This window comes from Staurois parvus, unplaced genomic scaffold, assembly GCF_062004578.1.
Source record: "Staurois parvus isolate SC_StPar_1 unplaced genomic scaffold, SC_StPar_1.0 ptg000596l, whole genome shotgun sequence".
Taxonomy (NCBI): domain Eukaryota; kingdom Metazoa; phylum Chordata; class Amphibia; order Anura; family Ranidae; genus Staurois; species Staurois parvus.
This window is the reverse complement of record NW_028318392.1, coordinates 1428243-1455005: the sequence shown is the minus strand read 5'-3', so window position 1 is coordinate 1455005 and position 26763 is coordinate 1428243. Positions and strand designations below refer to the sequence as shown.

General features: G+C 39.9%; 1 protein-coding gene across 2 annotated transcripts in view; it reads left to right on the top strand.

Annotated features, from left to right (window-relative positions):
* DOCK8 (dedicator of cytokinesis 8) overlaps positions 1-26763 on the top strand; it is a 195378-nt gene that overhangs the window by 158291 nt on the left and 10324 nt on the right. For both annotated transcript variants that reach the window (XM_089692587.1, XM_089692586.1), the window contains exons 38-47: positions 1599-1699; positions 5652-5844; positions 10136-10279; positions 12149-12280; positions 13308-13442; positions 15528-15617; positions 15708-15944; positions 17977-18120; positions 21222-21328; positions 25671-25841. In XM_089692587.1, the coding sequence (XP_089548713.1) occupies positions 1599-1699; positions 5652-5844; positions 10136-10279; positions 12149-12280; positions 13308-13442; positions 15528-15617; positions 15708-15944; positions 17977-18120; positions 21222-21328; positions 25671-25841 (1454 nt within the window). The remainder of the gene's footprint in view (positions 1-1598; positions 1700-5651; positions 5845-10135; positions 10280-12148; positions 12281-13307; positions 13443-15527; positions 15618-15707; positions 15945-17976; positions 18121-21221; positions 21329-25670; positions 25842-26763) is intronic.

The following is a 26763-nucleotide window of genomic DNA, read 5'->3' as shown; positions in this document are numbered from 1 at the left end:
AATCATATTTCCTTTCTCGTGCATTAAAGGATAAGTTCACCTTTTAGACAAAAATACTTAATATCACTTTTGCTACAGTATTCTGACTGATAAGTAAAGTTTTGCTGATCTTCTTGTAGCCTTCACCTTTATTGTGTAAAGAAATTATTTTCTTTCTCAGGTCTTGTGACATTTCTCTTCCATGTGGTGCCATTGCTGACAGCATGAAATGGGAAGGGGTTTTCTTTAACTAACGCCCTTTTATAATCAACTCTCTGCTGGACACCTGTTTAATGAATAATTAGACTCACCTGTAGTTGAATTCTTGTTAATGAGGATGTTGTTATCTAAAATGTAGCTTTGCTCCTAAAGCCGGCCATACATGTGTCGAATTCTGAAAGAATTTTCTTTTGAAAATCTTTTCTAAGAATTTTCGTTCGAATTTCGCACAATTAGTGGGTCACAGAAATGGATGATTTTCGTGTGACCCTCAAATTTGAGTGATGGGGCATGTTGGAAATTTTTTGAAAAACTAACGAATTTTGAATCAATGATGGGAGAATCATGCGGGAAATATAAACGAAAAAGAAATGAGCATGAGCTATGACCTGGAATGAAAAGAAAATTCTTGGCCACGAAAATTCTTTTCTGTAGCAACATGAGATGAAATCGAAGGCTTGGTTGGTTGAATTGCAAAATCAATGGTGGCACCATCAGATTACAAAATGCACGAAATTTCTGATTTGCTAAAGAAAATTCGTTTGGAATTCGACCCATGTATGGCCTGCTTTGGGAGCAAAGCTACATTTTACAAAATCATCCTAATTAACAAGAATTCAACTTTCATTGGAGTGTATTCATTTTTGCAACATGATCTTGAATTAATTTGTTAGAAAAAATACCTTTTTGTGTGTGTAAATGAACAAATCTTGTTTGGAACCAATGGCCCGCATTTGTGGGAGTATTTTGTAGTATAGTGCCTCATAGAAAATGTTGATTCTGAAATGAAAGTAAAGGTTTTCTGACAAAATCTGTTGGGGTGTTGTCATGCTGAGCACTGTATATCATATTTACTTGTTTTAAGCTTTTTTAGCATTTCTTCAGTTATTTCCTGGTTTCCATGCCTAGGCAAATTATGTCATACATCCCAGGAGTCTTCAGGAGGGGAGGGGTTTTCTCAGTTAAGCACACCATCCTGCCTGCATGCTTAAGCTAATGGCAAATGGTTCCAGGAAGTAAATGTTACATGAATCATCTGCCCTTACAAAACATGGCCACGGCTAGAAATGTTAGGGGTGGGTTTCAAAGTAATTTCTCAGCAAAATAAAACATGTAGATATGGATGGATGTGGGAGTTTGCTTTGAATATGAAAAATTAAATATATCGCTTTTTTGGTTTGTGGCGCTCAGATGCAGTGTAGTTCCACTTTAATGAACAAGAATGAAAATATTTGTTTCTCGTGCTGGACAAGACCAGTTAGAATTAGATACATTGTAAAATTTCTAAAAGCGCAATTGTTTTTTCAGCCACGTTATATGATGCTTTACTTTCTATCAATGCACTGTTTTTCTATTACAACCATTGCTACCAGGAATCATCAAATGATTCTTCTTTATAGGTAAAAGAGCTCTTGCACAATCTGAACAGTATTCTTTCAGACACAGTGAAAATGAGAGCATTCCAAAAAGACCCAGAGATGTTAATGGACTTGATGTACAGGTATGTGTAACGCAACATATCCAGCTCATTTTTTCCAATGCATACAGTTTTAAGAATAAACAGTTTTAGGCCCCTTTCACACGGGCGTTCTGTTTTTTTCATCAGTTCAGTCACGTTTTTTTCAAAGAAAAAACGAGTGAGTGTACATCCGCTTACATCCGTTTTCTCATCCGTTTTTCATCCATTTACATCCGTTTTTGGTCCGTTAATACCCCGTTCACATCAAGCCCAACTTTGAAACCATGTTACTTTGAAGTGGCACGATTTCAAAGTCAGATGAAATGCCGATTTCAGGTGCGATTTGCAAGACATCTGAAGTCAATTCACAAAAGGAAATAAATAATTAAATGCATGCGGTAATTAAGTAGTTGTCCAGGCATGCAGTATTTACTGTATCTGTCAGTACTGTCATGGGTTGTTAAGGAATGGGTGGCTGCCGAGTCCCTAACAACCTATAAGTCATCAGCTGTCAGCGGGTTCCCCACTGACAACTGAATGTAAAATAAAACAAATTGCCGGCAATTAAAAAATGGCATGGGGTCCCTCCTCCATCCATACCAAGCCCTTCAGATCTGGTTTTTGATTTTAAGGGGAACCCCCATGCCAAAATTTAAAAATAAATGGTGTGGGGTCCCCTCCAAAATCCATACCAGACCCTTATCCAAGCATGCAGCCCGGCAGGTCAGGAAAGGGGGGGGACGAGCGTGCACCTCCTGAACCATATCAGGCCAGATGCCCTCAACATGGGGGGGTGCTTTGGGGTACGGGGGCTCCCCCCCAAAGCACCTTGTCCCCGTGTTGATGAGGACAAGGGCCTCTTCCCCACAACCCTGGGATGTGGGTGTGGGGGTCTGTGTAGATCCAACATCACTCACGCTGCCCGCCACGGACACCACCCGAAAAAAGGAAAAAAAAGGCTCAATTCCCGACACTGGCTCCCTCTGTCTGATTGCTCCGCTGGCTTGACAGCTCCTAAATATGTAAGGGGCGGGGCCATCATGTATGTGCCCCCGCACCCCCCGTGTGACATCATTGACTCAGCATGCCCCAGCTGATGATATCACATGAGGGTGGGGTCACAATGGTGATGTCACCAGGTGGCCCCGCCCCTTACATATTTAAGAAACGTCAAGCCAGCGGAGCAGACAGTTGGCTGGGAGCCAGCGTCGGGACAGAGCCTTTTTTTTCCTTTTTAAGGGCGGCGGTGATTGACATTGGATCTACTTCAGGGGACATTATTTTATTTTCCTTCTTTTAATAAAGGACTTGTCAAGGACTGTCCCCTGTCTTTTCTCACACTACACTTTTTTTTTGTGAGTGGGTAGCGGTACTATGTACACCATACTCATTCACACGGGGGAGGCTGGGATCTGGGGGCCCCCCCGCTCACAGACATGGGCATGTGGCCATAAGATTCCAACCACGGCCCAGGGTTGTGGGGAAGAGGCCTTTCTCCCCAACAACATGGGAACAAGTTGCCTGGGGGGGCCCCGCCCCAAAGCACCCCCCCATATTGAGGCCATTTGGCCTGGTATGGTTCAGGGGGGGGGCACTCGCTCATTCCCCCCCCCCCCTTTCCTGACCTGCCAAGCTGCATACAATCCATTGATATCTCTTGACATCCGGTTTTTTTTTTGCAGAAGAAAAATAGGGTTTTCTTCCGTTCAAAAAAACGGATGTTAATGGATGCGGACATTACCAAATGTAAATGGATGATCATCCGTTTACATCCGCTAGTCCATAGAAATACATGGATGTCTGTTTTTCATCCATAAACAGACAGATGAAAAACGGACATATGGAACGCCCGTGTGAAAGAGGCCTTACAATTTTGTACATATCTATAGTTAACTGCAAACAAAAGTTCCCCTTCTTCATCAGTTTCTCCACACTGCACATGTTGACTATGTTTCTATCAGTGGCTGTTACTTTGTTTCCACTTGTTATATTCAGAGCATGTCCAGAGCTCATCCTGCCTAAAATACTAGTAATATTGTGCAAGGTTTGTTGTTCGTAATAAAGTAGGATACATATAAATATTACAGGAACTACATTCTTGGGCACAAAACAAAAATAGTTGTAGATATTTTACTACAATCTTGAATTTAGCTTCGTTTTTGAATGTTCTCACTATATCCTGCTGAATGAAACACGGCTGCCATTCATGTATGTTAGGCACTCTGAATGATAGCAGGCTTTTGGTAAGATTATCCTGATAATAAGCCAACTACACACAATTCTGCATTGAGGTTCACACTTGTGCGGTGCAGCATACCGCATGTGATTCGCACAGGAACTGCACCGCATTCCTGTGCAAATCACATGTGATTTCTGTGCGGTGCAATTTCAGCCATACATTTTGTATGGCTCAAATTGCACTGCATTTGCACCTAAAAAGTGCAGGACCCTTTTTTAGTCTGCACCTGAATCGGATCGCATGGGTGTTCCCACCCGATTCTGCACATCACATCAGTTTTGCGAACTGATTTCGAGGTGTCGTTAACTGAAAATACACACCCGCAGTGGTTCGTATGAATGGGGTGCGTTTATGATGTGGTGCGGAAATCGCACAGAAACCGGTGCAAATTCCACATCACATCAGTGTGAACCCAGGCTCAAAATTCACCAACAGAGTCCAAAAGAAAATACTGAGCACTCATGGGCACCCTAGTTAAAGTGTATCTAAAGCCAGAATTGTTTTTCATTTTGAATGACATTTCTTATTGATGTTTTGGTCCCAGTTGGTAGGATTCATTCTCTCTATTTGTCTTGGTGATCACTGTACTAACAATAAAAATAGTTGGGAAAACCTGAATGTTACAGTTGTTGCCAGTACAAAAATAGAGGGTAAATGTTCCAATGGGGACACCCATACTGGTAAATATTCCTGTTCTGCATCCCAAACAGATTTAAGCATTAAAGAAAAAGTGATGGGGGTTCTATCCATTTCTTACTCAATCCAAAACTAAAAAAAAAAGTTAAAAAAAGAGCTGGATACACATTAAAGTGTTACTAAACCCACAGCAGTAAAATCAGTCTGTATATGCAGTAAAACATGCTTGTTATACTCACTGTGGAACTTAAGGGGTTAATACTCTACATTGTGTAAAAAGACTGTTTGATCCTGTCTTCTCTGGTCTTCCCCTTCTTCTACTGTCTGCAATCCATCTGCTGATAGTACAGATCCCCTAAAAGGCACTCTGCACATTCTTAGTTTGGTGTGTATTGCTACAGAGGTTTATTTTTCTTTTGGGAGGGTGCATATGATCAGCACAGGGCCAATCAGCAGTTTACAGACAGAGGGTCAGGGGTCATGGAGCCTCATAGGACAGTCAAAGCAGAATGAAAACTCTTCCTACAAGCTTTAACCGGTGCTCTGCTGGATACTAATAGAAGTCACAAGACTGCTATATACAGCTGGTGAGAAAAGGTATTTAGCTGTTTATACAGTATTTACTAAAATAATTGCACTTCCATGTTGTGTGTACTGTGGGAGACCAGATATAGTGAATACAGGGTCCTGGGTTTAGTAACACTTAATGTATAGAGTAAGCACACCACGTAGCCAAACTGCTTTAGCAATAGGTTTGTATTAGACATATACAGTACATACAATCACCAGCAGGTACAGACAACCAAGTATGTCATCTAACATCAAGCATAATACAACAAAGATGTACACGCCATTGTTGAATCACAGCAAAGAACATGCATGTATATAGGTGCAATGAGCTTCGCTCGTTCTGTGTACTGTGGGGGACCAGATGTAGTGAATGCAGGCTCCTGGGTTTAGTAACACTTTAAGGTGAAGAATTGCAACACTTGCTGTGAATGGTAGTGTAACTTTTCTCTTCCCCCTCTGGTCCCTTTTCTTGTAGTATGAAAAAGTTAAATCAACTCTAAATAAAATGAGATTTCTGAATATCTATAATCATAAATGTGTTTCAATTAGAATTGCTAAAGGTTACCAGACATCCCCAGATCTGAGGCTCACGTGGCTGCAGAACATGGCAGAAAAACATGTAAAGCGGAAGTATTACACCGAGGCAGCCATGTGTCTTGTCCACGCAGCGGCACTTGTAGCAGAATACTTAAGCATGCTGGAGGACTGTAGTTACCTTCCCGTTGGCAGTGTTAGCTTTCAGGTAAGATTATTATTATTATTATACAGGATTTATATAGCGCCAACAGTTTGCTGAGCGCTTTACAATATAACGGGAGGCAATACAGCAAATGATACAGTTCAATACAAGAGGGTTAGGAGGGCCCTGCTTTTTGGCGCTTACAATCTCAGAGTATTGTGCAGCTATAAATTGTAGTCTCTGTATTAGGGCTCATGTACAATGCAGCTGATAAACTCATGTTTAGGAGCTGTTCAGCATTTTTTTCAGCAGCCCCTGAACTCACCCTAATGTTTTCCTATGTGTCCATGTACACATCTTCGTTTACAGTCGTTTACAGGCGTTTGAGTTTACAGTTGCTTTTTTGAACGTGGAAAACTTGCGTTCAGCAGTCGATTTTTTCAGCGTTTCGAACGCAAAGCGCTTGTAAATGCGGCTAAATGTGGCAAATCGTGTGCTTATAAGCGTTTGTGTTTGAAATTTTTTTTTAACTCTTCCAGTTCCCAATGCTGTCCAGAGCCTTTTTATCATCATGAAAAATGCACGCGAAGCATTTTCAAGGTACTCAAATGGACAAACACTGAACACAGGATGTTCCGACCAAGCTTGACACACATTGTAATGACCAATTCACACATCAGACCTCTCCCACCCTTGGAAACAAAAGATATGTCAATGACACCTTAAATTCCTCCTGAAGACCCCCTGCCAGATGCTCTTAATGACTCACTCCACACTCATGACTCACTTGGAAACAAAAGAAATGTTAATGAGCAACTCACACCTAAGCTAATTTCAACACATACTGCTGTCTCTTCTTCTACTCTCTGTATTTCTCTGAAACAGTCTGAAATAGTTAATAATGTATCACTTTTCAGTGCATTCTGGGCATTTGGGAGGTTCTCCTGTGCTTATCTTTAAAAACAGCTTCTAAACGCAAACGCTCATAAACGCATTATGCAAACGTGGCTAAACAGACATTTTTTAACCTATGTTTTCCAGCAGTCAGTTTCCATCGTTCAGACGTGTCCTGTGTACATGGGGTCTTAGAGCTCAGTGGATTATTGGTTTGCCAACAGTTATGGTATTCTGAGATCTGTGAGTCCTATCAAGCCCTGACTGGTTGCAAGTGGCTTTTGTCCTTTCTAAGTATTTGCTATTTTTGTAGTCCTGAACATAACACATTCAAGAGATATAAGCAAAACCACAACACATTCCCTGATGTGAATGATGTTATTTAATCAGATGGTCTTTGTAGCACACTTCAAGTAAATGAAGGCTGCCATTGCTGACACCCTTCTGAATATGGTATGGATTGTTATGATTTAATACCTTCTTATTTATGAACCTTAAACAAGTATGAAGTTCAGGAAAGTCAGAAGTCCATATTTGCATACTTCTTTAGGGCTAGTGGTTCAAAGTAATGAAGCCAGAGGGTCAACGTGACAGCCAGGAAACTAACATTTGCAGAATGAGAAATCAGCAAAAGCAGCCTCCGCATTCGTCTAAGGATAGGTTTCCTATTAGGATATATCAACACTCTATAAAAGGAAAAAACATATTTATTTAACCATACAGAAATTTAGACTATAGAAATGTTCTTTCTCTCAAAGTAGATTTCAGTTTGTGCATCTGAAGTAAGAATATTTGAGCCATTTTTATGGAGGATGCAGCAGACTGTACCAGCATTAAATTAATGTAGGCTCCTCAGCTCACATCACCCCCTTCCCCAATTATGCTCCAATAACAACAAAGGCCATGGGCAAAGTTTAGCCAATTCATTTCCAGGAGTGAAGTATGTGCACTACACATTTTTTCAAACTACGACAGTATATAGTGACCTATACACAAGGGTTCCTATTGCTCATGCAGGAAAGTCAGGACCAGTGAAGATGATATGGACCTAGAGAAAATTTAATTTTTTGCATTCCCTTTCTATTAAACGATGTGTGGACAGAAGGAATTATGGACACTAGCAAACAAAAATGCTATGAGTAAGCCAGGTATAACCTTTCCCAGTCCTATCCTGCTTTAATTTTATGGAACAGCAGCAGTGGAAGACATAGATCAGAAAGACAGAGAGATGGGACCTTTGTCCCTTTAAGCCCAGCTCCAGGTTTCATTTACCTTTAAATGGTTTGTACCAAACAAACAATTTCCTTCACTAATATATGTACTTTGTGTAGTGTCAGCTACATACAATGCACAGCAATGTGTTCCAGCAGTGGGATGAGAACTTCCCGTCCTGCTCCTGGAGCAAAATAGAAGGAAGATTTGTTTTTTATGAATGACTACAAGACTTTTTCTGATTGGCTGAGGTTGAGAAGGGGACAAATAACGTCATGATCTTCATTGAGCCACAGGACTTCTGGTTACTCCCTGATGATTGATATATGCCACTGCTGTGGCATTGTCAGACTGAATCCAAATCCTTGCATTCGAGAGGTCCAGCATTGAAGGGACAACTGAATCGCTCATGGCTCCAGTATGTTGACTGGGAGACAAGCCTCTTCCAGCATCCAAGCCACTTGTACCAGGAGGGTATCTAAGACTCCTCCCCAGCCTGTCAAGCTGGCATCTATTGTGCAAATGCTCCAAGCCAGTGAAAGGGAAGATTTCCCTAAATCGAATGCTGGACTCTACCTACTTGTCTCATGCAGCCAGAATATTGAGTTGTACCAGTCTAGAATATATTGTAATTAGGAACTGCCTCAAAGGATGCCACCATCAGGTCCAAACCTCTCATGTAAAAGCTAAGAGCTGGAAAATGTGGATTGCGGAGTCCGAAACTAGGAGCGGATAGTTTGGAGTTTTGTTTGTATTAGCTCTCATACAAATCTACTGCAGGAAGCAGTATAACCCATACATCTCAGAATGCCTTCTGCCCTGTGTCCCATAATAAACAATTAGGCTCCATGCACACTGGGCATTTTAATAATGCTGGTAACATTAGCCGTGTAAAGTCATGTTAAAAACATGAGTTTTTTAGCGTTTTTGTATTAGCGTTTTGCCGCTTTTTTTGCATTTGCGTTTTTTTAGAGGTTTTTTTTTACCCAAAACATTTTTTTTGTGATAAAAAAAACCCAAAAACGCTGGTTTGCCACGATTTACAATGATTTACCACGTTAGAGCGTTTGTACAGCTAAAACCTCCTCTTGAAACCCACTAGTTCTGTTTTTTTTTTGTAGCCAAAAAACTCTCCTGCCAAAAAACATTGATTACAGTCCATGTGTGTATGGACACATAGGATAACATGCTGGGGGGTTTACTGGCTGTAGGAAAAAATGTCAAAAGCCAAAAACAGCAGCTGTAAAAACGTCCAGTGTGCATGAGGACTTAAGGAAACCGTTTGTTCTGTTCCCTAGTCATTGGTGTCTTGTGGCTCCTTTTTATTTTTACTGCTTTGCAGATTGTTTCTGAATGCGCAATATAAGCAGGGGCGGACTGACCATTTGAGCACTCGGACACTGCCCGAGGGCCCGGGGTCAGTCGGGGGCCCCATGAGATGCCCCTGGTAACTTTTTTATAGGCTTTTTTGAGTGTGGGCAAGGACACAGGGTCCCCATGATCCCCTATTGCCTGGGGGCCCCATGAGTTTTCAGTCCGCCCCTGAATATAAGTAAAGAATTTTAAATGTTTTGCATTTTCTGCTTATCTCTGCACCACCAGCGGGGATAAGAAGTGAACCTTCTGAAATCTAATCAGTTATGTAGGAAGTGTTTGTATCTTACAACAACTTGCCTCCATGTATGGATGTTTTTAGATATCATGAACTCAGTATTGGATGGTTGTATACTTAACCAATAATGGGATACATGTAACTGGGTATACCAAATTTATATTTCATTTGGAAAAAATACAGAAATGTATACCTCACCTTTTCAGCATAATGATGTACTTCATAGAAGGTACAGAAGTATATATAGTGGCTACATTGCACAAAAAAGTATTCAGGGTTATTTATGTATTAGCTCTCATACAGTACTTTTACATCATCATATCTTGGAAACTCGTGTGTAAATTCAGTATCATTTACATGCAGGCAAAAAAAGACATCTAGGGATTGATTTACTAAAGGCAAATATACTGTGCACATGCAAGGAAATAAAAAAAAGCAGCATTTTTGCTTGCAAATGATTGGATGATAGAAATCAACAGAGCTTTCAGAGCTTTCCTTCAGGTCCAGAGCAACTGCACTTGTGGGCGCACTTACTGTGCACTTACAGTGTACAATATATTTGTCTTTAGTAAATCAACCCCACAGTCTTATTCATATATATTTATTTTGAAAATTAAATATATGTGATCTTTGCAGAACATTTCATCTAATGTGATCGAAGAATCAGCTGTGTCTGATGACATCCTGACCCCAGATGAAGATGGAGTGTGCTCTGGAAGATATTTCTCAGAAAATGGACTGGTTGGGCTTTTAGAACAGGCCGCAGAGCTTTTCATTCAAGTAGGTTTTCCCCTTATATAAGGAAAATTGTTGCATTAAATAATAGACACTACATTTTCTACCAACTAAAGTCGTCCAGCCTGCCCCCCTCCTCAGCTCTTACAGTTACCAGTACTATTATAGGAAGGAGGAAGCTTACAGTGGTACATCTCAGTACCCTGTCATCTGCACTACAGAACCAGGAACAGGGTCATATGTGATACGATTAAGGCTGCATTCACACTTGAGCAGAGCAAACTTTGCGTTTTTTAGGTGTTTATGACCTTTGGTATTTTAATTATTAGCCAATAGAGAAAAATATCATCTGTCGCATCATTTATTGGTAGGTTGTTCAGATTTTTTAGCTTTTCTAGCAGCTTTTATATTTTTTTTAATTATTAATATTCTTTTTTTTTTTTGCTAGGGTAAGGGATTAGAGTTAAGATTAGGTTAGTGTTAGGATTAGGTGTTCAGTTTAAGGTTAGGATTAGGTGGTAGGGTTTGGGTTAGGGGTTATTATTTTATTTATTGTCTTCTTCTTATTTATTTATTCTTTATTTTTTATGTTAGGGTGGTAATAATACTAACAATAATAAATGAATAAATCTAAAATAAATAAAACATTTAAAATAAATTATTATTATTAATTATAATAAAAATAATCACCCTAACCCTAAATAAATAATAATACATTATCATTAGCAATATTACTATTATTAGTCATTATTTTGTTTTGTCTGGGTTTGGGTTAATTATTACTATTATTATTATTATCATTAATAATAATAATAATACATTTTTAGGGTTAGGGGATTAAGGGTAGGGGTTAATTATTATTTATTACATATTATTAATTGTATTTAATTGTATGTTAGGGTGGTAATAATACTAACAATAATAAATGAATAAATCTAAAATAAATAAAACATTTAAAATAAATTAATATTATTAATTATAATAAAAATAATCACCCTAACCCTAAATAAATAATAATAATACATTATCATTAGCAATATTACTATTATTAGTCATTATTTTGTTTTGTCTGGGTTTGGGTTAATTATTACTGTTATTATTATCATTAATAATAATAATAATACATTTTTAGGGTTAGGGGATTAAGGGTAGGGGTTAATTATTATTTATTACATATTATTAATTGTATTTTTTTATTTATTATGATGATTTTTATTTATTTGTTTATTTTACATTTATTTATACATATATTATTACTAATTTTTTTTCTATTTTTTCATTTGAGCAGAAAATTGTGCAAAATAGCACAACAAAATGTGCAAAAGCGTGCAAATCTCCCATTTCTATTCATTGTTAAGGGAATAAAAAAAGCACCAAAAATGCACAAATCTGCCCAATTTGAACTACAAAAAAGCTCCAGAACTTGTTTGAGCTTCCAGAGTTTGGCTTCAGGCGACTTGTGAACCATCTCCATTGAAAATAATTTATTTTTGCCCCTCAAACGTTTTGGAGCTTTGAGCTGCAAAATGCTCAGGTGTGATTGGGTCCTAAAGGAGGCATAAGAAAGGAAGTGAAAGTATTCCTTTTCCCTGTGAGTGTTTGTGAGTTTGGAATGACTACCTTTTTCAAAGAGGAAAGAAATAGTTATTACATTTACATTTGACTGTACTGTATTATGTGAAAAAATTTTAAACGCTGAAGTTCTTGAAAGAATATTAGAAGATCATTATTAAAGAGAATGTAGATTTCTGTAATAATGTCTCTAACACTAAAGAAATAGTAGCTGTAGCAAGAAAGTCATTCTAGATGAACATTACTGGAATGTCTAAAATATGTGTACTACATCTGAAAGACATTGGCGTTTGTGGCACATACTGTATATAGTGACTTAGTATTTGTACTTGTCTGTTACAGGCAGGATTTTATGAAACGGTGAATGAAGTGTATAAAATTGTCATCCCTGTTTTTGAAGCACACCGAGACTTCCGTAAGCTTGCATTAACTCATGAGAAACTGCAGAAGGCGTTTGATCGCATAATACATAAGGTACCGTAAAGTGACTAGTATATTGTAAACGTGTTTACCAGCAGGGGGAAAAAAATCACAAAATATGGCTAATTTAATGGTAATTTGTTATAACCAGTAGCGTCCCTAGGTAGGTGCGGGGTGTGCGCACCTCACGGGGTGACACCTATCTCACGGGGTGACACCAAAAGTCCGATCCATTATGCTTCCCAATCCGTAGATCCGGTCCATCTTGCGCGGATTGTTGGCTTGCAACCTATACAGGGTTAACTGATCTTGCAACACTGGTCCAGGGGCTGCAACGGGGACACAGGGAGCACGACAGGGACCACCCACCTCTGAAGGGGTGACACCACGTGTTACTGCTGCCGGTGACACCAACCCTAGGGACACCCCTGGTTCTAAGGGCAGTGCAAAAAGGACATATCGTGGCAGGATGGTTTGCAGTAAAATAATAAATGTACTGTAATCAATCTGCGCAGTGATAACATGCGTGGCTGCCGGCAAAGTTTGAAATATCCAAACCTAAAAACTTACGATATTGTGAAATGATGCAGCGCCTGTTTTTTTATTTACTTACAATAAAATGGTGATTGATTTGTTGTGGCACAGGCAGTTAAAAAATAAATGATATTTATGACATGTACTGCATTTGCTGGACAAATTAAGACCACCACAATGAAAATCTGGAATCTTGACTGATATTCAAGAGTTTCTGGGGCTCATTTACTGTGTGGGAGATTTTCTTTTCTTGCATATTATAACTTTTTTTGGAAACATGGCACAGTAATCACCCACTACTTTCCTAAACCACCCTCATCTGTTATCTCTCCAGCCAGCACCACTTGTTATACTTTGGTTTGGATGCAGCCATGCTGCAGTTTGCTAAATTAAACAAATTGGGATGGTGTGGGCAAGGAGAAGTACTTTTTAAAAAAATGTACAACTACTAAAACTGGCGTATTTAATAAGGATTAATAACAGTTTGAATATTTTTTCACAAAAAGTCTTGTTCAAAGATATTGAATTTATAATTTATTAATAACAGGGCCAGAAAAGAATGTTTGGAACTTACTTCCGTGTTGGATTTTATGGAGCAAGATTTGGAGATCTAGATGAACAGGAATTTATTTATAAAGAGCCAGCAATTACTAAACTTCCTGAGGTTTCCCATAGGTTAGAGGTGAGTACAGTCCATGGCAAGTTAATTTACTTTGTAAATAAAAGTCTTACAATACCAGAGACATGGCATGATTAATATTTTCTTCATAAAGAAAAAACGCTTTACAACACCCATCCTGATCCTAATGTGTTTGAGTTTCTGCTGTTTATCCTCTGGAGAATTGATTCATTTTTTAGCCTGATTGCTACGGTATCCTCTGAGAAAAGGCTGCTGCCAAAGTTATTTGGCTACCCTGTTTCCCCCTCCTCCATAAACATTGATATGCATGCTGGAGATTAAAATTAAAGATTGTTCAGCAATCAGTCATGTCTGCACTTCTAATTTCCATTTAATATCTATACTCTAACCAGAAACGTCAAAGTGATTCAGTAGCACAAAATAACACATAGAATAATCTCAAAGTAAAACTCTTAATGTAAAAAAGTCCAGAAAAAGTCCTTAATAGGCCCACAAAGTAAAACTCTTAATGTGAAAAAGTCCAGAAAAAATCCTTAATAGGCCCACAAAATCTTCCAATTCTCCAACACAAATCACCACGTGTGCAAACTAGATATAGTGTTCCCCCTTTCGGGCGTGCACTCACCAGACTGCCATGCCCCCCATTTTCATGGTTGGCTGAGTAGCTTAAAGATGTATATCCTAAAGGAAGAGGATCACCTCCCACTCAATGACACTCGCCATCTGCAATACACCAAGATCTCACTCACAGATGACATTTCATGGGTTGGTTGGTAATAGGTATAAAGACACTAAAGATGATGTACAGCCACTCTCCTTTCTCCTCTGCTGCCTTTTGGAATAGAACAAACTGGTCAGCTGCTTTTGGATCTGCCTGGTTAAATAATCTCCACAGGGTTCATGGTATGGCCCTAATTGTATGAGTATCAGGGCTATACCTCTTCCCATGCACGACTGCAGGACTTCTCCAGGTCCTCCCCCATCCTCTGGAACTCACTGCCCCAATCCATCAGACTGTCGCCTTCCCTCTTCACATTCAGGCGCTCCCTCAAAACCCATCTCTTCAATGAAGCCTACCCCACCCTCACCTAACGGCCATTCTCCCTCTTTCCTCCCACCCCTCATTCCCCTCAGCCACTTCCTACTGTACCTTTACCCCCTCCCACCTAGATTGTAAGCTCGAAAGAGTAGGGCCCTCTTACCCCTCGTACGTTGTTTGTTGTTGTTGTACTGTGCCATGTATTGTCCCCCCCTCTATTGTACAGCGCTGAGCAAACCCTTTGGCACTATATAAACTTGATGTAATAATAATAATAATAATAATACCATGAACCCTGTGGAGATTGATGAACCAGGCAGATCCAAAAGCAGCTGACCAGTTTGTTCTATTCCAAAAGGCAGCAGAGGAGAAAGGAAGGTGGCTGTACATCATCTTTAGTGCCTTCATACCTATTACCAACCAACCCATGGAATATCATCTGTGTATTGGAGACGGCGAGTGTCATTGAGTGGGAGGTGATCCTCTCCTTTAGGATATACATCTTTAAGCCACTCAGACAACCAAGAGAATGAGGGGCATGGCGGTTTGGTGAGTGCACGCCCAAAAGGGGGAACACTATATCTATTTTGCACACTTGGTGATTTGTGTTGGAGAATTGGAAGATTTTGTGGGCCTATTAAGGATTTTTTCTAGGCTTTTTTACATTAAGAGTTTTACTTTGTGGGCCTATTAAGGACTTTTTCTGGACTTTTTCACATTAGTTTTATTTTGAGATTAATGTATATGTTATTTTGCGCTACTGAATCACTTTGAAGTTTCTGGTTATTCTATTTTATTAGAAGTGGCAGCAATTATTTGAATATTATTCACATATCTTGTTTGGTACGTATTTTGTAGCGCAGTTTTTTGTTTTTTTATAAATGTCTATACTTTGTTTAAGCAAAATTAACATTTATTTCTATAGTTTTTTAAACAGAAAAAGAGTGATGTATAATTCAAAACTATAAATGAACTGGTTTGGTAGTACCATATCTTTTATTAAAAAAGAAACTTCACCATCTGAAAACCATTGGCATAAGAGTTATGAGGGTAGTTAGAGCTAATGTATGTCTTTGTTTCCACTGCAGGCGTTTTATGGGAATTGTTTTGGGGAAGATGCAATAGAAGTGATTAAAGATTCAACACCAGTGAACAAATCAAAGTTGGATCCCAACAAGGTACACCGTGTTCAGTATTTACAAAAATGTAATTGCAGCTTATCTGTTTACTGTGTTCACTGGTAAGTTCACTGCCTTACTTTTCTTTAGGCCTACATCCAGATTACTTTTGTGGAGCCATACTTTGAAGATTATGAGATGAAATACAGGATGACCTATTTTGAGAAGAACTATAACCTGCGCAGATTCATGTACACCACACCATTCACTCTAGATGGGCGCCCACGAGGAGAACTCAATGAACAATATAAGAGAAAAACTATCTTGACAACAATGCATGCATTCCCATACATCAAGACCCGTATTAATGTCATCCAGAAAGAGGAGGTACATAGGTGTCCGTTTATAAACCAGCGGTAATAGATTGCTGCTCAGTTCTCCGGCATTCTCCTGTGAATGCAGTTTATGAAGCAGTTCTCCGAACGAAGGGAGAACGGTCTCCAAACGCTGGAGAACAGTCTACAAACTCTGAAAAACGGCTCATTTTACTATAATCTCGCGAGATTACAGTAAAAGATCAGTTTACTAAGCAGAGGTAAATTATCTCTGCTTAGTTTTCGGTCCCTCTGATTCTCCAGCTCTGGGCTGGAGAATCTGGAGGGAGAACACAGATCTCCAGAGAAGGGCTGACATGATCTCCTGAGTGTCATAAACTGTGAATGACCAGAGAATAGCTGAGATCTGTTGAATCGCAGCTATTCTCTGTGTCATAAATGGACACCATAGTAAGATAAACAATGGAGGTGACAAAAAAGGGAATGTACCTGTTTTTAAGGTGGTTGAACAGTGTCTAGTGAACAGTTAACATTGATCATTGTAGTTACTGCATGACTCCCCTATATAGTCAGGTATTTTGTATGTGTTTGTGAGACCTTGATTGACAAGTGTGGGTCTGTGTGGTTTTTAGTGTCATCCTCAGCTATTTTATTAAAGAGGATATATAAATTGTGAACATTCTGCACATGCCTCCCAAAAATATAAAAGTGCAATGGCATGGTTAGTCAGAGATAATGTGGACTTTATAGTGCAAGATTCATTTTTCTATCCATTTCCACTGATCCTCCTTGCTTGTTCATTTATATAAAGTTGCTGGAGCCTAGTTAACAGGGAACATGTTAGATTTACAGCTCTGAGATGCAGGCACAATCCAAAAATCTTCTAATGTCTTTGGGCAACATAAGACTACCAACAAAATCTAAGATGACTCTCTCCTGGTCCTGCTCACAATTATCATATTGGGTAAAGACAGTTGATTAAAGGGAAAACTGAGACCTCAGCAGCCGTAGGTTGGGTATACAAGTAACAAAATGCGTCTGGTACAGCAGGAATAGTCAATCGCTAGACCAGGGCACAAGGTATATGCCCAGGGTACAGCTGGGTACATACTGCGGGGTGAACAGAAACTAAAAAACCTCACAGATTCTTGCATCCACACAAGCAATGTGGATGAAGGGATCTTCCCTGCTGAGTTATTGTATTCTGATAGCAAGGACTACCCCCTCCCCCTTCAGAATACACTGATCAGTGCTGCACCCATTGACTGCAGCAGCTGATCAAATGCTGGTTTTCCATCAGGACCGTTTGACAAGACAAGGTTACATACAGATTGAAATTCGGCCAGTTCCCGCTGAACCAGCCAAATTTCAGTACATAAATACCCAGCTTTAGTATACACAAATGGACTTCCCAACATCATAACCAGCAGTGTTCATACAAAGTACAATCATACTGTGGTCAGATCTGCCACGTCTATGACTGACTCAAAACAACCTGTTACCTGCCTTATCTGTGTATGGGCACCAATTCTTGTAAAGTTATAATGAGGTCTACTGCTACAGATACAACAATACTACTCTTTGATCTAGGAAAACAAAACAGTGCAGGTTCTGACAATGTCACAATGTGCTTCATTGTATTTACACTGGCGGCCAGCTCACAATGGATGTATGTTTACAGAAAGATATGGTGCCATGCCTTAAATAGGATTGCTATATTAATGGCAACAGATGTATTAATTGTTCACAACTAACAGCTGCTTTATTTCATTCAATAGGATCATACATTTTAGCTCAAAGTGAAAATTATTCACAATGATTTAAAGCCTGGCATTGTCTTGACATGTTCAATAGCAGCTTTTGGTGACACAGTATATGTTACCTATAGCACAGCCAAGAAAATCCAGTAATTCGATAAATTTGCCACATAAGTGCAAACTGGCAAATAGATGAGAACAGTGTATTGTGTTTTGAACTAAAATTAAAAAAAAGTTAGCGACGTAACAACTGTGTAACATCGCATATTTTTTCTGTTCAATGTTAAATCACATAAAAATGTATTTAAAAATACATTTGTTTTTTAGTTTACCTTGACTCCAATAGAGGTTGCCATTGAAGATATGCAAAAGAAAACTCTTGAATTGGCTGTTGCTACAAGCCAGGAGCCACCAGATGCAAAGATGCTTCAGATGGTGCTGCAGGGTTCAGTAGGAGCCACAGTAAATCAGGTATGAAAAGAAATATATTTAAATAATCTCACAAGTATCTTCTAAAGCAGGGGTGTCAAATGCAATTTAATTGGGAGCCGCATCAGTATTAGGGTTGCCTTCAAAGGACCGGTTGTATCAGACAGAGTGCAGGGTTCAGCTCTTTCACAGGCTGTCCACATCTCCTTCTTGGGTTTGACCTCTGCACCACGAAAACACAGCAAACTCTGTACTCCTGCACTTCAGGATGGACTCGGCTTGGGTTATGGTACCATCACAGATATCCTGGAAAATGCACTCCTTGCTGCCCTCAATAGACCAGGGTAGTCCAATGTCACTGGATACAAAGAAAAACAAACAACAGAGAGCACACCAGCCTAGTGCATTAATGTAAAAAAATGATTGGAAGAATAAAAAGTAAGTATCGTACTCACAATAGACAAACAGGTCAAAGGCATATCACACTAAACAGCTGTGTCCAATCCACATTGCATATAAATCCCAAAGAATTTAACTCTTGACTTCCAACAGGCTAATGCATTTCAAGGTCTCAACCTCTTCCTCAGAGCCACCTCTGCACCACTCTGCCACATTCTGGCTAAAAAAAAAAGTCCCGGGTGCGAGGGCCACATGAAAAGGCCTGGTGGGTCGGATTTGGCCCCTGGGCCTTGTGTTTAACACGTGTTCTAAAGTGTCCAACAGTACAAGAAATGTTATTGCTACTAGTAAGCAGCAGTATGTTTGCTTGTTTTGTTACAACCATGTGCATTGCAAAAAATACACTGCAATATTCAGCTCTCAGCTTTAGGGTAACAGTTTGGAAACAGAGGCAGAACAAAATAAATCATAAATAATCTATTATATTTTTTACATCAGCCTATAAATGAGCTATTTTCTTGTCAATCCTAGAACTACTACACTGGCATTTCATATGTTGAGCTGCAGAGCAATCAATAATTCATTTGATGGATATGTGCCTTTTTCTCAACCTATCCAGCTATAAAATAATGAAATTATGCTCTTAGTTCTGGATGACAGATTTTGTTACTGTGAGTTAATTTTACCTGCAGCAAGGACCAAAAATTTGGAAACAGTTTTAGCTATGCATGATCATTTGCCTAAGGCTGAATCTCCATGAGCTTTGAAAGGTTGTGCTTCATAGGTGTTTCAGATCCCTGCTCAGTGGTGGGTTCAAAAAGGTTTTCTGCAGTACACTCTGGTGTAGATTTACTAAAACTGGAGTAATAAGAATCTGGTGCAGCTGTGCATGGTAGCCAATTTATTTTATTATTTATTTTGGGCACTTATATAGCACTGTCAATTTATGCAGCGCTTTACATATATATTGTACAATTACATCAGTCCCTAATCATCAAGGGGCGTATAATCTAAGGTCCCGAATTCACATTCATACATATACATACTAGGGCCAATTTAGACAGTAGCCAATTCACCTACCAGCATGTCTTTGAAGTGTGGGAGGAAACCGGAGTACATGGAGGAAACCCACGCAGAAACAGGGAGAACATGCAAACTCAAGGCAGGTGGTGCCATGGTTGGGATTTGGACCAATGACTCTAGTACTGCCAGGTGGAAGTGCTAACCATTTAGCCACTGTGCTGCCCACAGCCAATCAGCCAAACCAGGAAGCTGATTGGTTTCTATGCAGAGCTGCACCAGATTTTGCACCATGCTGTTTTAGTAAATACCCCCCTGCTAGGCTAGTTGTCCTGGATTAACCTACTACCCTGATCTCCTAGCAAGCCTTGATACAATGGATAAAAGAGTAAATCAGACTGAGGCCATTTACTGCTAGCAGTTCTGTGTTAAGTGTGCATAGTCAGAGATGAAACGAAGCTACACCAAGTCCTACCTATGCATTCCAATGGCTTCCCACTGGCCTTAATATATGCAATTCTTGGCCATTTACTTGCATTGCTTTTTCTTTTATCTCCATTGTACCCAATACTCATGGAGACTCTGCCTTTATCTGTTCTCTGGCATTACAATTATTATGGTAGAGTTTTCCCCAATGCGACCTGTAATCATTGTGATACTACATTTGCTTCCAAACACAGTGGGGTTTATTTACAAAAGCTGGCTCACACAGAATGTCATGCACTTCCGCATAGGAAACAATCAGCTTCCAGGTTTTATTGCTAAAGCTTAATTGAACAAGTTGAAGTTAGAAGCCGATTGGCTACCGTGCACAGCTGCACCAGAGTTGAGTGAACCAGCTTTAGTAAATAACCCCACCGACTTTTGGACACACATGTTAACAAGAAAAGGCTTAGGCTCCATTCACACTTATGTGACTTGTCATGTGACATTGGTGTCCGAAGTCACATGACAAGTCGCGCCCCCCCCCCATGTTTCCCAGTGGGTGCCATTCATATCTGTGCGACTTAAAGTCGCAGCGATTTCAAAGTAGTCCCTGCACTAGTTTGGTCCGACTTTCATGCGGCTTGAGGACCATAGACTTCAATGTAAACCCTCCAAAGTCACATGAAAGTCACACCTGAATGTTGTACATGCAACTTGCGTGTCACTTTGTACAGCAGAAACAGTTATCCTTGGTCAAAGCCAAAGTCGCACCAAAGTCACACTCATCCAAAGTCACATCAAAGTCACGCCAAAGTTGCATCAACATCGCAATGTACAGTCACGCGATTTTGAAGTTGCACAAGTGTGAATGGAGCCTTAGCACACAAGTCAGATGAAGGAATTACTTGTTTATCATGGTATAACAGAAGTGCAAGCTCTTATGCTTCTCCCTCTACTCCCAGTAATTCTTGACAAAGCACTAGGAGCAGCTGGTGGACCTCAGTGATATAACAGTATAAACAGTTTGTGCGGCAATGGTTTAAAGGACATATCTTGTACATAATGCTCCTGCATGGTGAACAGGAAATTTGCAGTAATCATCAGCTTTTATTTACAGTACAGTTTGTAGTACATACAGCAAGATGTAAAACATTCTTAATGATTGGTATGTGATTTTCTATCATTAAAATATTGCCTGGTTTGTAGCATGATTGTTAAATGTTTTGGCAAACATTGTTATACAGCAGGGGCTCTAAAGAGCAAACTCCCATCTAATCATTCTCCTGTATGCCTTTTAGGGACCACTAGAGGTAGCTCAAGTGTTTCTGGCTGACATTCCAGCTGATCCTAAACTGTATCGCCATCACAATAAACTGAGGTTGTGTTTCAAAGAATTCATCATGAGGTGAGTATAGAAGAACCTGAAGATACATTTGTAAGATCCTAAGTGATTGTTTGTTACAGGGGCGGACTGACAACTCATGGGGCCCCCGGGCAATAGGGGATCATGGGGCCCCTGTGTCCTTGCCCAAACTCAAAAAAGCCTATGAAAAAGGTACCAGGGGCATCTCATGGGGCCCCCTACTGACCCCGGGCCCTTGGGCAGTGCCTGAGTTTCCAAATGGTCAGTCCGTTCCTGGTTTGTTATATATACTGTACATAGTTTACAGACCATTCACTGTCCGTAATTTACAGATAATTTACATAAATAGTGGATTTACTATATTCCTTCAGAAATATAAACAGGACGGGAACTTAGCAAATTAGTGAACAAGAGAATGGTAGATATAACTAAAGAAAATATGTGAAGATTTTGTTTTGGCTGCATGAAAGCTTAAATACTGTATATACTATATAATAAATACTGTATAATAATAAATAGAACCAGCCATGGCTGAGCTTATGCAGAAAATATTCAAGTGGTCGTAAAACTGCTTTTTTTCTAAAAGTAATAAACATGTAATACTTACATGTTCTGTGCAGTGGTTTTGCACAGAGTGGCCCTGAACCTCATCTTCTGGGGTCCCCCACCGGTGATAATGGGGTCAATTCTCTAAATGATTTTGCATGCGATATGAAGGTCACGTGACTTATTTTTCAGAAATATCGCATAAGATAATAAAAGAGTCAATTCATCAAAGTAAAATATCAAATGTGAGGTAAATACCGCAAAAAAAGAGAAAAATCATTAACGTCAATTCACTAAAGAACATACACATTTGTTATTTATCAGCTGCCAGTAGGTAGTCAGTATTTTAGCAATGTACAAAATAACAATGAGGGGAACTCTGCACTGGCCAGGAAAGTAAAAGTATACAATGTATCAGTGTGGAAATGTTCTGCCCTGAGCTCAGGAATGGAAATAAATGGTAACATTTCACCAAAGGGAGATTGTTCTGTGAATGAAAGTACACTAGAATATTTTCAAAGCTACATTTAAGTGATGACTATTGCAAAACCTAAATATTTAGCACATTTGGTAAATAACGCATGTTTTTTAGTGCACTGACTACTTTTGAGATAAATACCGCATTGACTTTAACTCAAAAATTAATGTGATGTTTATCTCTTAGTGATTTGATCCCCCCTTGGCTCTTTCTCTTCTCCAAGTGCCCCCATAGCAATTTGCAGCCACCTTAGCTGGATTTTCATGGAGTCAGAGGTCACCTGAAGTTGCTCTGACAGCATTTGATCTTGCCATTGAGTCATCTAATTTCGGTTGAATGCCCTTATAATTGTGTCCAGACCTGCTACTTAAATGGAATTCCAGACAAATTAAATAGGTTTCCTTTGTGCCTAAAACATGCTCATAGCAATATGTACCATTTAATACCCATTAGTGATTAGAAAATTGAACGATCATTCTGAAAACAAAAATGTTTTATCAACATTTTCAACAAAATTCTACTAATTTATGCCAAGCTTTATAAGACAGTGTGGGAAGTCAGTTGAAAGGTCAGTAACTGGCAGACTTCAGGTAACTCCCATCTCTTTGCTTACCATAACAATGTGGCTGCTCCCAAATGTCTATCCTACCAGTTTCCACTTTAAAAATGCCAAAATATATATGCTGACATTTTTTTCAGTTTAACTACATTTAGAAAAAATGGGAACAATAGGTACTGATTGGGATGTAATGGTAGAGACTAGGGATGCACCAATACCATTTTTAATAGGTGAGTATGAGTCCCGAGAAAAAGAGAGAAATGCGCCTCTAAGTGCAGTATTGACAATTTATTTAGTAAACTTACAAGATAAACGGTTAAAAAGACTCATCGTGTGGATCAGGAAGTAGAGTCCAGGATGTGCCTGTGCATCAAAAATGAAGCTTGGAGAGCAGAGTCAGATGTAGCAGGCTCCTTGGAAGAAGGAGCCTATTGAGCATGCTCCGAAATGCATTACCGCCCCCTTCACCTGCTACATCTGACTCTGTTCTCCAAGCTTAATTTTTGATGCACAGGCACATCCTGGACTCTACTTCCTGATCCTATAGGCATAGTTTGCTGCTGGACGGCTGGATGTCCCACCTGGATCTAATTACCACACGATGAGTCTTTTTAACCGTTTATCTTGTAAGTGCAAATTTTCCATTGTTTACTAAATAAATTGTCAATACTGCACTTCGAGGCGCCTTCCTCTCTTTTTCTTGTTACTGCATTAGAGCCTTGCTTCCACTCTAAGAAGATCTGCCTCAGTGTTACTGCTCCCATCCATCCCTGATATCCATCTGGCACCTTTACCTTACAGCTATAGAGGTTGGGCTCCAACAAGCGCGCCCTATATAATATACATTTTCTGAGTATGAGTACCGATACTTTTAAGTACTCCTCAATACCAAGTACCAATACTTTACAATATAAAATGTATGGACGCAAATTGCGCTGCAATAGAATAGCATACGATTTGAACAGGAATGCTATTCCTGTCCAAATCGCATGCAGTTTCCACACTGCTCCTATGGGAACCCAGGCTTGTCATAGCCTGAGTTCACACAGGAGCAGTGCGGGAAACCTCCCTATACTGGTCCCATGCTGAGCAGAGAGTGGGAGAGAAAGGCTGATGCTCCAGATTCTCAGCTGTAGAAGAGGAGAGAAAGCCGTGGCAATGCTCCAGATTCTCAAGTGCAATGCTCCAGATTCTCAACTCCTCTCCCTGCAGGAATGATCATAGAGGCTAAAAAATAATCCCCTTGGCTTTCTCTCTTCTTAGTGCAGGGATGACTGTACGGTCTAGACGGCTTCTGATTGGTCAGCACCCTGATGGTGCTGACCAGTCAAAAGCCATCTAGCCCATACTGTCATCCCTGCAAGAAAAAGAGAGAGAGCCGCAGGGCTTCTGCCACAGCTGAGAATCCAGAGCATCTGCCTCCATCCTCTGCCTATTAGTTGGCATATACATCCCACAAGCCCTTCTCTCGCTCTCTCTGATTAGAATGGGATCGGTGCAGGGAGATTTCCTGCACTCCTCCTGTGTGAACAAGCTTGGGTTCACACAGGAGCAGTGGGGAAACCGCATGCAATTTGGACAGAAATAGCATTCCTGATCATATCGTGTGCTATTCTTTGCGGTGCAATTTGCGTCCATAAATTTTGTATAGACACAAATCGCACTGCAAAGTATTGGTTTGGGTATCGGGAGTATTTTCATGCTGCAGTGCTGTTACTGTAAAACGTGCGCTATTCTGCTGGGCAAAGGTTCAGTACTTCAGGGTAGTGACAGGGCTTACCACTATCTCCTATCCCCTGGAGTCTTATTGGTCCATCATGCTGGATTGCCTCAGTGGCCAATATTAATGTGGACTATAAGGATTTGCCAAGGCTTTGCCTGTTAGAACAGGTGGGTGTTGAGGGCAGTTACAGGGTATGTTGTGCTGCTGCACTTTAGCCCTGTAGCAGGTTTCTTTTTTTTTGTGCAAACTTTATTCTGTGACCTCACTCTTATTTATATTATGTTTCTGGAACAAAGAGTAGAAATATTTACCAAAGAAAGAGGCTTTTTTTTTTCTTTTAAAAAAATGTAATATAGGAGAAATTGAAAAAAAAGTTTATATATGGTTAAGAGAAAAAAGCTAGTGGAAGAAAGGGTGAAACGGATTAATAGGAAAGTTTAAAAAAAGAACATTTTCAATAATGATAAAAAACAAAACAAAACAAAAAAAAAAGTTTTTTCACAATTGCAGATCTGTTAGGACTGACATTATGTGCAGATCAAAGGGCAACAATAATAAAATTGCATTGTAACTATATGTTATGATGTATTTAATATAGAATCCTAACTGCTGTTTATAGGCATTATGCATAACAGAGCTGCTGTAAATGATCCTGATAAACATAGTGAATCCTGGCTGTTAAATTGACAACTGAGCCGCATGGTTTACAGTATGTTGTTAATGCAGCTTCCCCATGATCATGTGTAGGAGAGGTGGGTCACCACCTTATTACAGTGTCTCTTTTGCCTGTGCATTGGCCTGGTCTTATCCACAAGTGTAAAGGAATCTTCCCACAATTCCAATAGCTCGATGAAATCATTGACAATTTCTGATAAACAAAACGATAGACACAATAATATCTTCAAAATGACAATTATTTATCAAATTTGTCTGAGAATCTGAAAGGAAATAACTATTAAAAGCACACCAGATAAAATCTCATGTATGCAAATTAAATTAAAATCATAACTTTACATGACTTCTACAGTAACTTCCTCATACATACATACAGTTGGTAACAATGAATTTCCTTTTTCAGGTGTGGTGAGGCAGTAGAGAAAAACAAGAGACTTATTACAATTGATCAGAAGGAATATCAGCAAGAACTGAAGAAGAATTACAACAGACTGAAAGAGAATCTCCGTCCCATGATTGAACGCAAGATTCCCGAGTTATACAAAACAGTGATAAAGACTCCAAGTGACACAAGGTGTGTTTTACAAGTGTAATTCATTCCTTCAACAATATTTTAAGTAAAAAAACAATGCAGGCTACAGCTTTATCAGATGTTCTCAGCAAACAGTGCCTGCTGAAAGATCCTGGGAGAACTGTCAAAGAATGCCTCAGCTTATCCTGAACTGCCTCACTGTGGCCCTTCACAATCAATAACAATTTATTTATTTACCTTCATTGCTCTTTATTGCACATTCAAAACTCCTTATTTCCAAGGCCAGTCATGCAGCCCCAAATGATCAATGTTACAAATTTTTAAATAAATAGATGTTCTTCCTTGACATCTATTAATCCTGAGGCTACCTTTATATGGTATGCAGGGGCGTCCCTAGGGTTGGTGTCACCCGGTGAGGTAACACGTGGTGTCACCCCTCCAGCAGTGGGCAGTCCCTGTCGTGCACACACAGCCTGGCTCTTCCCCTCCCTGTGTCCCCGTCGCACCCCCCAGACCGGTGTTGCAAGATCAGTTAATCCCGTATAGGTTGCAAGCCAACGATCCCCGCAAGATGGATCGGAACTGCGAATTGGGGAGCATAATGGATTGGACTCCTGCAACCTATACAGGGTTAACTGATCTTGCAATACCGGTCCGGAGGGGTGCGACGGGGACACAGGGAGGGGAAGAGCCAGGCTGCGTGTGCACGACAGGGACCGCCCACCTCTAGAGGGGTGACACCACGTGTTACCACAGATCCGATCCATTTTGCGTGGATCGTCGGCATGCTGTAAAACACTTTGGTGTCCCGTGAGATAGGTGTCACCTGGTGTGGCGCACACCCCCCGCACCCACCTAGACGTCACTGCACATATGCCTTGTGTAAATGCTCAGTGAAATGTGTTGCAGTGCCATTTATTCTAAATAGCACCCTAATGGGCAGCACAGTGGCTGGCACAGTTAA